The sequence below is a fragment of the Salminus brasiliensis genome, chromosome 21 (genome assembly GCF_030463535.1).
Source record: "Salminus brasiliensis chromosome 21, fSalBra1.hap2, whole genome shotgun sequence".
Taxonomy (NCBI): domain Eukaryota; kingdom Metazoa; phylum Chordata; class Actinopteri; order Characiformes; family Bryconidae; genus Salminus; species Salminus brasiliensis.
The window spans coordinates 23,590,693-23,603,009 of NC_132898.1; the positions used below are offsets into that span (position 1 = coordinate 23,590,693).

Genomic DNA, 12,317 nt, shown 5'->3' on the forward strand with positions numbered 1-12,317 from the left:
TATTCTTAAATAACCCTGAGTTAATGTAGTTAGTTAGAAGTTGGTCTTCATGTTTTTGTTGCCAGGAATACTGATTAACTCCAGGGGATGTTCAGTGACTTGGACATTTATTTATGCCATTATACCAGTGGTCACCAACCCTGCTCCTGCAGACTTCAGCTCCAACCCAAATCTATATACAGCCCATTCAGCTCTTCAAGCACTTCTGAAGGTGAGAATTAGTTTGAGGTGAGAATTGGTGGGGTCTGCAGGATGGTAGATTTGCAGGTGGGTGCTCAAATGTTATTTTATTTTTTTCTGTAGTGGTCATTAAGCTCAGGACATGCTTGCCCCCTACTGGCCACACTTTGCTTCATTTCCATTTCCACAAAAGACTGATAGACACCTATCAGCCATGACATTAAAACCACTACCAGGTAAAGTGAATAACATTGCTTTTCTGTATCCAATCCAGAGGCATCCAATAGCACTGGTCCGGGAGTGCATATATTAGGCAGGAAGTGAACAGTCAGTTTTTGAAAGTGAAGAGTTGGAAGAAGGAAAGAGCAACAAGCGTAAGAAGCTCTGAGACACTTTTACATGAAGCAACTGCGATGTTCTAGATGACTGGGTCAGAGCATCCCCTAAACATCAGGCCAGTCTTGTGGGGTGTTCCCGGTATGCAGCAGTCAGTATCTACTGACTTAGTGCTCCAAAGGAAAACCGATGAAGTGGCTCATTGATGCCTAGAAGAATCCCCACCTCACAGCTTACAGGACTTAAAGAATCTGCTGCTAACGTTAATATTGGGTGCCATATACCACAGGGCACCTTCAGAGGTCCTGTGGAGTCCAGGCCTCGATGGGACAGAGCTGTTTTGGTGGCACGAGGGGGACCTACACAATTTTAGGAAGGTGGTCTTAATGATATGGTTGACTGGATTAAAAGAAGGAAACAGTAAGATTCAGGCTTGAAGTGTTTAATTAAGTAAAACAGGTTTAAAAATCAACTCTATGACCATGTAATAGAAAAAAAACAATTAATTCATCATCCAGTATTTCACCATGTTAATTTTGAACTGATTACAGGCCAAGTGATTGTAAACATAAGCAGATTAACTTCTCCAAATATTTTTTATGTAATTGGTTTCTTTTTTTTGTTTTTTAAAGCAGATTTTAAATGACACAGTATTATAGAACACATTTTGACTATAATAATCACATAAGACATTTCTACACAGCTCTACCATCAATATATATTTTTTATATTCCCATTTCTGTTCCTTTAAGACTGAGACAGCATCCCTGAATCAGATTCTCCAAGAGGTAACTTTACACACACATCTACCGCACTTATACACTTATACAATCAATGTGTAGACCCTGTGTAGACCCTCATAAACTCCTCACACAGACAGGACATGCTATTTAAAGGGCTCATATCATACTATATATCATTATTTTTGAGTGCCAAAAAACATTCCACCTCTCTTTATCCCTTAGACTTAACAGCCTGCTTTGGTTACTGTCCCTTTAAGACTGACATATGTAAAATAGCTTTGTTCCGATTGGCTGCGCCTCATTCAAAATGCAGTACAGGCTGAAACACTCCATTAGTGTGTCCCAATTCAAGGGCTGCATCCTTCGAAAGCTGTATTTAAAAGCAGGTTGTGTAACAGTAGTGTCCAGTAGGTCCTTCAAATGAGACCAAGAAATACGTCCTTTTTTTCCATGGTACCGAAGGATCCGTCGAGTGGATCCTCCGCCAGCCTACATATCTCGAGATTCATTGCGTGTCAACGAGGATGTCAATAAACACATTTTTGCAGAACTTTGTTGTATTTTATTATCATTTTCTGAATATATATATGCATATAGCATTAATATTAAGGACATCCAAACAAAGATAAACTACAATTTACAAATTACTACTGCAAATTAGGGTACAAATGAGTTTCGTTTTGTAACAATAAAGGCTTGGACAGCAGTGCTGTGACGCAAACAGGAAATCCGCCGTAGTCTGTCTCATTCTGGTTCTGCCTACACAGTCTATGCCTTCGTTGACGTCTTTCTAAGGATGCAACGCATGAATTGGGACACACCTTATAACTTCAGTGTGAGTGAGCAAGACTAAACAGCTATAGGCCAAATTGGTCTATATAGTAGATGTATTGTATTTGGTTTCTGTGACATCACAAAAACAGGTCTTAAAAACAGGATGTTTAGCAGCTTAGTTTCTTTATATGGACTGTACAGATAAAGTTTACATATGATATTAACCCCCTTATTTAAAAAAATAAGGAACATTTGGTTTTCTGTGATATGGGCCCTTTAAATACGGACATGGGATATGAGTGTTTACATTCTTTAAAACAAAGTTCGGATTTGTAAAGCAGAAAAGCAACATGTAAAATTATGTGAACTGAAGCAACGCTACAGCAGCGCTACAGCAGCGCTGTGTGGAGGTTCTCCTGAGTTATTGAATTAAAAGCACACGAGTGGCTGAAGTCTCTTATTGGATGGGTGCAGCCTGTTCTTTGGTGTTAAAGATGCTTTTAAAAAAAGCAGAGAAAAGTGCAAAACACTAGTGTTGATAGACAGATTGGAGAGCCAAAAGATTGGAGAATGAAAGAGAAGAGGGGAGGAAGAAAGACAAAAAAGTAAAGGAAGAAAGTGTGAATGCTACAGTCAGCAGTCTAAGAAAAAGAAAATGAGAGTGAGCAGAAGAAAACAGAAAGAGTGTGTTAATGCAGGGAGCAAAAGGAAGATCCAGAGAGAGCAAAGGATGTGCATATTTGTAAGAAGAGTGTGTGCGTGCATGTGTGTGATTATTCCTCTCCTTTCTGTGATGGTACAGAGGCCAGGACGGGCAGCAGTCTCTCGTACACTGTGATACCCTTCAGAAACACTCCCTCGTTCAGGAACTCGTTGTGGTCGTGCAGGAGAATGGGGGTGCAGTTCATCGGGGAAAAGCCAATAGCAGGTAGACCAGCCTACACACACACACACACACACACACACACACACACACACACAAAAACATTAGACCAAAGGAAGCTTTTGTTTCACCCTGGGGCAAATCCACCACATCTCAGAAAGAGTTCCTAAATTTTTAACCCCCTGTCTTGATTTTAAGGCCTGCTACTCAGTGTCTCAGTATAATGATTCACTATCTAGTGGAAATGATTCAGTAGAATAGGCAATAATAAGAAAAAACTGAAAATAACTGAAATTATTCTAATCCAAAATTAGAATAAACCGAACCCAAAATAAATCTATCTTTAATAGTAAATCTGTAAATGCTGTTTTTCACTTTCCGACATAATGTGAATCTTTGTGTCATGATAAAAGGACCAATATAAACACTCCATCAATCCATTGTAATAACTTAACTAATGTTAGGAAGGTCTTTCCATTACTTTTAAACTTGATGCTAGAGATTTTTGTGTAACAGCAATGATGTCCTCATATTCTTATTCTTGTTATTTGCCATAACACATCCATTCAAACATAATTTTTTAATGTATTATAATGACAACAGGTAATACAGACTCTCTCTCTTTCTCCCTCACATACACATACACACTTCTGCATCTCTCTGGAATTAAAAAAAAAAAAAAGCCTCTATAAAACGTCTCATACATCCCAGTCACAGACTGGTCCAATCTGCAGACAGAAATAGAGATGTATGACACTCTAGACTGAAGTGAGCACTGTGGTAATGAAATGAGCTCGGCTAAGGAAGATGAAATGCTGTTGAAATGCTAACAGCAGCAGCCACTCACCGCCCTGATGAAGCGGCTGTCTGTAGCAGCTGGAAAAATCTCCTTCTGCAGCGTCATGTTCCTGTCAGAGACACAGTTCAATGGTTCATCACAGCAGCAGAGTCCATGCCACTCCATATTAGAGCGAGTCTTATACTTTCTTCACAAGTTTGTGGGTTCTGTTACTGTATGGCTCACTGTTATCAAGAAACATGGACTAAAGTACATTAGCCAAGCTGAAAACAATTTAAACGCCACCCTGTCTTGTTGGATATACAGTGCGGCGTAAAGATCTTACACAATCAATCATTTTTCTTGGCAAGTATGCCTTTCCCTGTAAGAAGGATACAGTGTCATTGACAATGTCACACAGTATCACTGATGCAAAGCACAGAGAGCTATTTGAGTACACACATCTTGTGAAAAATCTTCAGCCTGCTAAACGCGAGTAAGTTAAAAGCCAGGTCTTTCAGATGCTTCATATTTAAAACACTGTATAACAGAAGACAGACATTCTTCATTCTTCAGTAATTTTTTTTTATGTAACTCTGTAAATGTAATTTTTTACAATCCCTGCAGTGAAGTGGCCATTCAGCCGGAAGACCCCCCTCAACTGTGTTTTTTTTCCTATATCCAGTAATTTCAGTATATTCTTTTTTGAATCAGTAATTATACAACAATAATTACACAAAACTGTTTGTTTATTCCTAAGTTATAAGAATGAGGAAGCCTTAAACCACTGTTGGTTCTGTGCATCTTGAGAAACTACCCCTTTAACCATAAGGAGTTTGGTCTGGTGCGGTTTAAGGTGTCTGTCTCAGTCTATTTTCATTCTATTCTACTTTCTTATTTAATATTAGAAAATAGTTTGGTTTGTTAGAGGGATGGTTTCTTACATGGCTTTGCAGGTGGAACTGAAAGCATGCCACCAGGGGTCACTGTCCTCTGTGGAGGTGGTGTTCTGGTGCATAAATTTCTGTTAATGAGAGCGAGAGGAAGGGGAAAGAAAACCAAAACAAATCACTGACCAGTCATTAACTATAAAATACAACAGATGGTGGTTATTTGAGGTTTTTCACTGACCTGCGCAAATGTATATGTGATGCCCTCACCAGCTTCCGCACACCAGGCCTTAATCTGCTCCTCAAACTCCTGCAGAGAAACACACATACATGCCATGTTTACAGCTCTGCTGTGCAGGTTAGTGTTACCTGGTTTTGAATTTAACTCAGGCGTGTTGGAGCAGGGAAAACAGAAGAATGGCTAGAAACCAGTACATCTAAAGAGTTGAAGCAGTTTAGTGAAATTCTCTGAGGTGAACAAATTAGCCTAAAACAGAAAAATAAAATCACCCCAGCAGTCAGTCAGTCAGTCAGTCATCCCCTCAATGTTTTTATACAAATACACACCTGTAGATTGACAGTGGGTGGAATTCTTATATCAAAGCTGACATCCATCTCAGCAGGTATTACATTGTAAGCCACGCCTCCACGCACCATTGTCATGTTAACAGTGGTGACATCACCCAGCGTGAAGCACTCAGACGTGTCCAAGCTGTAAAACGACACTCATCAGTATAAGAACAACCACATGAGGAAATGTGTTAACTGCATTAGTCTGCTCACCGCTCTTTCTCTCTGGCTCTGAAGTCCAGGAACGAGTTGATGATCCTGCGCTGCAGAACACAACAGCAAACCCAGGCAAAGATCAGTCTTCTCAACACGCTTTCCAACAAACTAAAAACTGCAGAATAATCAATTATGCTTACAGTCAAGCAATCTGCTTACTAGTAGTTCCAGATACAAGCACAGCTTTAACAGTCTCTGGTAGAAATAATGACTATATTTTCTCCCCAATGTAGTCTTTCCTAGTTCCCCCACTATCTAGAACTCCACAGACTGCATGATTGCTAGGTCCTCCTCCAAGACATGTGAAGGTTCCCCACGTCTTTTTTGTTTGTTTGGTTTTTTTGCTGCCAACGTAACACCACTGGAGCTCAACATGCTTTGAACCTGCCATTCGAGAGTTACTTCTCTTTTTTATTTTATTTGATACATGGTTGCCTCTGCATTCCAATAGAATCTGTAAAGACGTACTCCCACCATGCCATTACTTTTGAAACAAGCATCAGAGCGTTTGGACGGGATTGGATGGCGCTCCATCAATTCTTCTGGGGTGAGGAGGGGAGTTGGGGATAAGGTGGGTTAGTGATCATCCAACATCACCAACCCCTACTCACAAACCTTTTACAGTACTCTGCGAACATCTAAGGGCGAATATGTCCTACAAGAGGCTGGATGTTGATTTGACTTTGAATTCATGGGCTGGATGACTCCAGTGCATGAGTTATGAGTCCTGGGATTTGCTGGCTCACGCTGAAGTGGCAACAAAGCCTTTAAAATGAATTAAACAGCAAACATACACACAGAGCTGTAAGGTTACCCACCAATTTTTCTGCAGCCGTGTTCTCCACAAACCTGGAGCCATGACCTGGACTGCCTGGACAGTGAACAGTGATCCCTACAGCACACAGGGGGCAATGTGAGAGAACACACACACACACACACACACACACACACACACACACACGTTTCAGTTCCAGTTGATCTGCGCACACACACACACACACTCAGATAAGTAGCTTAGAGCTGGACACTTACACCACGGGTTCCTCTCTCCATAAAACACAGTGAACGCTTCAGTGGGGTTGGCCAGACCTGTCAGAACACACACACACAGTGACAAAACAAGCGGAAACTGTATGTCTTGGAAAGTGAACACAGGCCAAACACAGAGCACAGCTGGACCCCTGAGTTACTGAGCTCAACTTACAAACATTTGGCTCTTAAGAACTTAAGACAGTTCAGCAGAACACAGTTACAGGGAGAGAAGCTCAGGACTATTCTTAACCCAGCCGCTATTATACATATTTTGCAGCGCTCAAAATAAAGATATACAATCGTATACAAGAAGTTGCAGCACCCCTGCTCAAACCTAAACATGACATTTTTCCACATTTTAGACACAGTTCCTATTTATTTTCTGCATTTAACAGATTGATATAAATACTTTTTTTGCTTTTTACCATAATCGTATACTTATTTACATTTAAAACATCAACTATGCATCTCATTTGACCAGGGGTGCACAATCTACTACTACTACAACCACTACACAAACTACTACTGCAGTATCACTTCTTCAATTAAGTTGTACTTCAGGATATTCCAGCAGGTTTAGGGAACTGCTGCTGGTCTATGCTATTAAAGGTTTAAACTTGGCAATCTTGAATATGGAATTTCTTCTGCACATTTCAGACATCTCAATGCAAAAGGCAACTGAGGCTGGTCAAATTAGTCTTTTTTGTTGGGCACGAGACACACAAAAATCAAATGTGTTACAAAATGACAATTCTAAAGATTCCTAAGGGTTGAAGTCAGGTGTGCTGGAGCAGACAAGACAAGACAAGACCTGGTTACAGCCTATCGAGAACTGAATGGTAATGTCCAACCAGATAAGTTAATGAGCAGCTAATTGGTTTATTTGTTTACCCTCATCCAGCGCAAAACCAACGTTGAGCTTCTGAAACTCTGGATGGTTTATAAATGTCTCCATCCCTTTATGACCTCCGACCTCCTCATCTGCAAATAAAACAGACTGGCATTTACAGACGTTGCTGGAGCGGCGCTGCAACAGAGCAAAGGGCAACATCCATTAGCTGGGATTAACCCAAAGACACATAAACATATGAAGAGACCTACATAGCTGCTGACGTCAGAACAATCACCATTACTGCACAGTGACCTGATCTCAATGATTCAAGCTGAGCGCAGCTATTTTAGCAATGATACATGTTTACATCGCAGCAAACAGTGATTGCGAACTGGTTGGTTTAAGTAAAAAATAATAAATAAATAAATAAATAAATAAAAAGCCCGGAGTCCCAATTCTTAATCAGAATATCGGCTAATTTGGCCACTTTAGGTTACGTACAATGAACAACAAACTTTCAACTTGGCAGTAACATGCACTACTATTACATAAACTGTAGATAAATAGTCATACTGATATGACTGATATATTTAGTGAACAGTTATTTATGGACATACCCTCAGAAAACACAGCCTCAATGAACATGTTGAGATGACTGTTGTACCAAAGTTACAAAACACTTGTGAAACTATGTGTGTGAATCTGTGTAAAAGGTTAACTGCACAGCTTTAAAAAGTTACAAGAGGAACTAATTAACTTTTTTTTTTTTTACACAGTATCTGCCGTTACTCTTTGAATTATTAGCTAGTGAGTTCTGCAAACATTACCAAACATATACTGATATTACCTGGGACAAAAGATAAGTGGATGGTTCGGGGAAATCGCTTCCCTGCAGCTTTTACACGACGAATGGCTTCAATATACCTGCAGAGATCAAACACAAGAACTATATATAGATAAAAAATGGAAAGCAGTGTCTCTGTGAATCCTGTAGTGATGTAGAGCTGCGCTCACTGTATAGTGACACTCTTCATGTCCTGAGTTCCTCTCCCAAAGATGTTTCCATCAGCATCCTTCACAGCAGCAAATGCATCATACTTCCAGTGTTCCTGCAGGAGAAGACCCAGAAACCACAGATCATTTAATGCTGCAGTTTTTAAGCAACAGTTAGTATTTAGTAAAATTCTGTTTTTTAAATCATTTATTATTTATCCTCAGTTTTGTATTTATTTACATTTACATTTACTGCATTTAGCTGATGCTCTTATCCAGAGCGACTTACAAGGTTACTCGTATTACAGAGGCGGGCCAATGTAGTGTTAGGAGTCTTGCCAAAGGACTCTTAATGGTGTAGCACAGTCACCCAGACTGGGAATCGAACCCTCCATCTCCCACATGGTGCAATATCTCATTGGCAGATAGTGGTGTTATCTGTTGCGCCACACCAACCACATTTATGTAATTGCATATTTCAATTAAGCTATGATGAGCCTCGATATCACAAAGTTTCTTTGTGGGTATTTTGTACAGTCTGCAGAATACTGAAAAGGGCTTCTATAAAGGACCATCTACAAAAGGGTTTCCACCAATCCAATAAAACCTTCACTATTCATTTTAGTTATCAATCATTAATGCAGAGCTACTATGAATTATTTGGTAACAGTATAGTATGCTTTGTGGCGTTCCTCTGGGTTCTATTTTAGGATCTATGAAACCCTAAATGGTGATGTTAATTGTGAGAGTACTGCAATAATGGTGGGTGAAGAACTGAAGGGTGGACCTACGTACAGGGTTTAAGGAATTAACCAGGCAAAGAACCAGTTAAACATCCAAACGATTCCTGAGATGTGATGTTGCACAGCCTTTATTAAAAAACCCTTTAAGCCTTACCTGATAGACAGGGACTACATCAGTGTGAGAGTTGAGGAGGACAGACTTTAGAGCTGGATTAGTTCCCGTCCATGTCAAGATGGTCACCACTCTACCAGGACACACCTGAGGGAGAGAGGGTTTATATACTTTTTTAAAAGAATTATTTACTTCTGAGATTTAATGACACATGGCAGAACTAAGAGGTAAGACATTATTTGGACAAAATTAGCCAAAATCCTCTCCTTCTCTAGTGACAAGATGTTTTTTAAGCCACGTTGATAAATGTACAGTGAACACGAGTGTGAGTGTGAGTTTTAAAAGAGATAATGAATTAAAGTGAGGGTGCTCTTGTTACACTGCTCTGCAGTCTAGGAAACGGATAATGAAGACCCTCCTGGCCTACTCATAATGAGTACCTCAATCTTCTTCATAGGCAAACCAAGCTCCTCCGAAATTCTGGCGAGGAACTTAAGAGCAGCATCTGTAATTAAACACACACGCAAACATACACACACACATACATAGCTGTGTGACCAAACAGCAACAATAAAAGAGCGGAGCAGACAGCTGACCACACCACTGCTCAGCTCAGCTGTTTTTACCTGCACATTCAGCACATCCTCTTATTGCATCATCTCAGAAACAGTGGCACTATCTGCCCTACACTCTAAAGGCCAACTTACACTGTTAATAAACTCAAACTAAAGTCAACCGACTGATAGTCTCTTTAAAAGAGGATGCAACAGTTCCAAAATAGATTTTTACACACAGTACTGCACAGATATTTTAGGCACATAATCACATTATTTAAAATAATTATTTTTAAGTAACAGAATTAGAACAGATGCACAAATAAACAAGAATAAAACAGTAAACATAAATACAGGTAAACATAAACACACAAAAAAAGAAACAAGAATTTCTCATTTTAAAGAAAGTAGTTGAGATCTTGGGAGCTAGTCTAAAGAAAGCTTGGTTCCAGGTTTCTCCTGGACGTCCCCAGCCAGCACAACAGGGACGTGTACAGCTTCACCAGCAGCAGCAGTTCTCCTGATTTACCATCATTAAGAACTGATTTACTAAACCAGGTGCTGGATGAGAACTATACCTAATACTAGACTCTATGAGGAGAACTTTGGAGGTGTTTTAATGTACACAGTGATGTAAAATCACGACTGTCTATGTTTTTTTAGAGCTTATTCTTATTCTATTCATATTCTTAAGTGTTTTACAGAGGAATCAAACATTTACTGCCCGGATAAGGAGCTTTTTTCAGTCCGTCTTCACAGGTGATTTTGCACAGTACTGTTTATGATGCGGTGCTTTAGTTACCGTAGTCTGGCTCTGGGTGAACAGTCTTCAGCTGGAGATATTCCCTGAACAGAGACACAGCGGGGTCTTCTTTAACACCCTGCGTGCCCCCTCCTCCACTCGGCCCGTCCTGATCTGGCAGCATACCGTCTGTGTCATGGTTAAAAAACAGGTGGATTATTAACCAGAATCCAGCAATAAAACAGAGTTATAAAGCGATGACCGGCCACTGCTGCGTCAGCAGATCCGCATTGCATGAAGGGTTTCAGCACTTTAAAGAAGAATCTCAGAAAAGAAACACAAAATATATAATAAATAAAAACTGAAACACATCAGATTTCTCATTTGAATACACTGCATGTTTATATGCTGCACAACCTGTTATAAAGAAACATACACTATATAACTAGTTTAGTATATATATATAAACGTTATTATACATGCATATATATTTCTCTCATATTGGGCAGAAAATAAAAATACCTTAGGTCAGGAGCATGATCACAGGTCAAGTCCAGGATACCAAGACCAAAAGTGAGCCAAATAGCATTAAAACGCACGGTTTTGACACTTTACGCCCATTTTTGTAATATAAATTAGATTTAATAAAAATAATGAATACATTAATAAATAAACAAGCTCATTATTTAAACCAGACAAACATTTTGCTGATCCCAAATCTTGTTTATATTCTCTGTTTGAGTATTTATTGTATTTATTTATTTATTAATGAAGATACTGAAAGCAGACTGGGTCACTCGTCATTTAAGTAATATTATTAGCCATTATTTTAGCTACACAGGTTCTAGCTATATTAGATATATTATATATTATATTATATATTATATATAGCCGATATTAAGGGGTACCTACGCTAACTACATCCAGTTGTCCCAAGTTGGTTCCTTGTTCGAACTCGTCCGTTCCACCTTAAATCTGAGCAGCAGCAGCAGCAGCAGCAGCGGAGCGCTCACAAGGCTCCTCGTTTATTAGGGTAGCTAGCGGTTTCCATTACAAGCGCGGCGCCATTTAAGGTGGACCACAAAACAACCCAAAAACAAGCCAATTTCTGACTGATTGCAGGCGGGTTTAATGGTTTTAGCAGCCGATTTATACAACAAAATACAACAAAACGCCCCTGAATCGCCGTTAACGTCGTGATTTGGATTCAGAAGGAAATTAAATGGAAATGGGAAATCTTTTTGTTCCGGTGAGCTAAAGCTGCTTAATCTGTAGTCCAGCACGGATCCTGCCCAGCTCTGGTTTTTAAATAAATAATACAGTATTAATAAAGCTGACAGCTTCTTCAAAAGACAGAAGGAAAAGCCCGAGTCTTACCTTCGTTACCTTCAACCCAGTGTCTCAGCGATAACTTGAGACTGGCTGTTTAATAAGTGCCATGTCGCGGGTAGACATTACAGTCGATCGAGGTGAAGTCGATGAATCCACAACCCCCCCCCCCCCCCAATTACCATTAACTCACCATCACACTGTTTTCAGTTCTAACAATATATATGACATATATTATATAATACTCTTTATTATATTATTTTATGATATTTTTTATATTTATTTATATTTATTAATACATTAATGAATAAACAAGCTCATTATTTAAACCTGATCCCAAATCTTGTTTATGTTTTCTGTTTGAGTTTATTTTTTTTATTAATTTATCTGTTAATATACCAACCAACCTAAACAGTGTGCCTCTATATTCTTTTGATAAGCCAGTTTTAGATTTGTGAATTGATGCCAGAACATTGAAATATTGAATTATTTACAAAATATGATTGGTTCCTTAATAAATTCAGAGCTAAATGCTAGAGAACACACACACACACACACATTCATACACATCTGGTTGTGCTCCGAACTTTTTAATTTAAATAAAATTATT

General features: G+C 39.2%; 1 protein-coding gene across 1 annotated transcript; it reads right to left on the reverse strand.

Annotated features, from left to right (window-relative positions):
• Positions 1-949: 949 nt before the first annotated feature.
• LOC140543236 (aminoacylase-1-like) lies at positions 950-11,844 on the reverse strand. Its single transcript, XM_072666288.1, has 15 exons — positions 11,756-11,844; positions 10,439-10,567; positions 9,523-9,587; positions 9,125-9,229; positions 8,249-8,343; positions 8,082-8,158; positions 7,294-7,383; positions 6,403-6,459; positions 6,189-6,262; positions 5,368-5,417; positions 5,152-5,296; positions 4,826-4,894; positions 4,639-4,718; positions 3,764-3,824; positions 950-2,971 (listed from the first exon to the last, which is right to left on the reverse strand). Exons 2-15 carry the CDS (start codon positions 10,560-10,562, stop codon positions 2,807-2,809), a joined length of 1,257 nt encoding a protein of 418 aa, XP_072522389.1. The 5' UTR covers positions 10,563-10,567; positions 11,756-11,844; the 3' UTR covers positions 950-2,806.
• Between the last annotated feature and the right edge of the window lie 473 nt (positions 11,845-12,317).

What these genes read in the sequence shown, in the direction of transcription:
- LOC140543236 (XM_072666288.1), bottom strand. Translation starts at nt 10,562, where the DNA reads ATGCTGCCAGATCAGGACGGGCCGAGTGGAGGAGGGGGCACGCAGGGT. An exon ending in ATGTAGTCCCTGTCTATCAG is followed by an intron (nt 8,344 to 9,124) that starts GTAAGGCTTAAA and finishes CTTCTCCTGCAG; the next exon opens with GAACACTGGAAGTATGATGC. An exon ending in ACACGGCTGCAGAAAAATTG is followed by an intron (nt 5,418 to 6,188) that starts GTGGGTAACCTT and finishes TGTGTTCTGCAG; the next exon opens with CGCAGGATCATCAACTCGTT.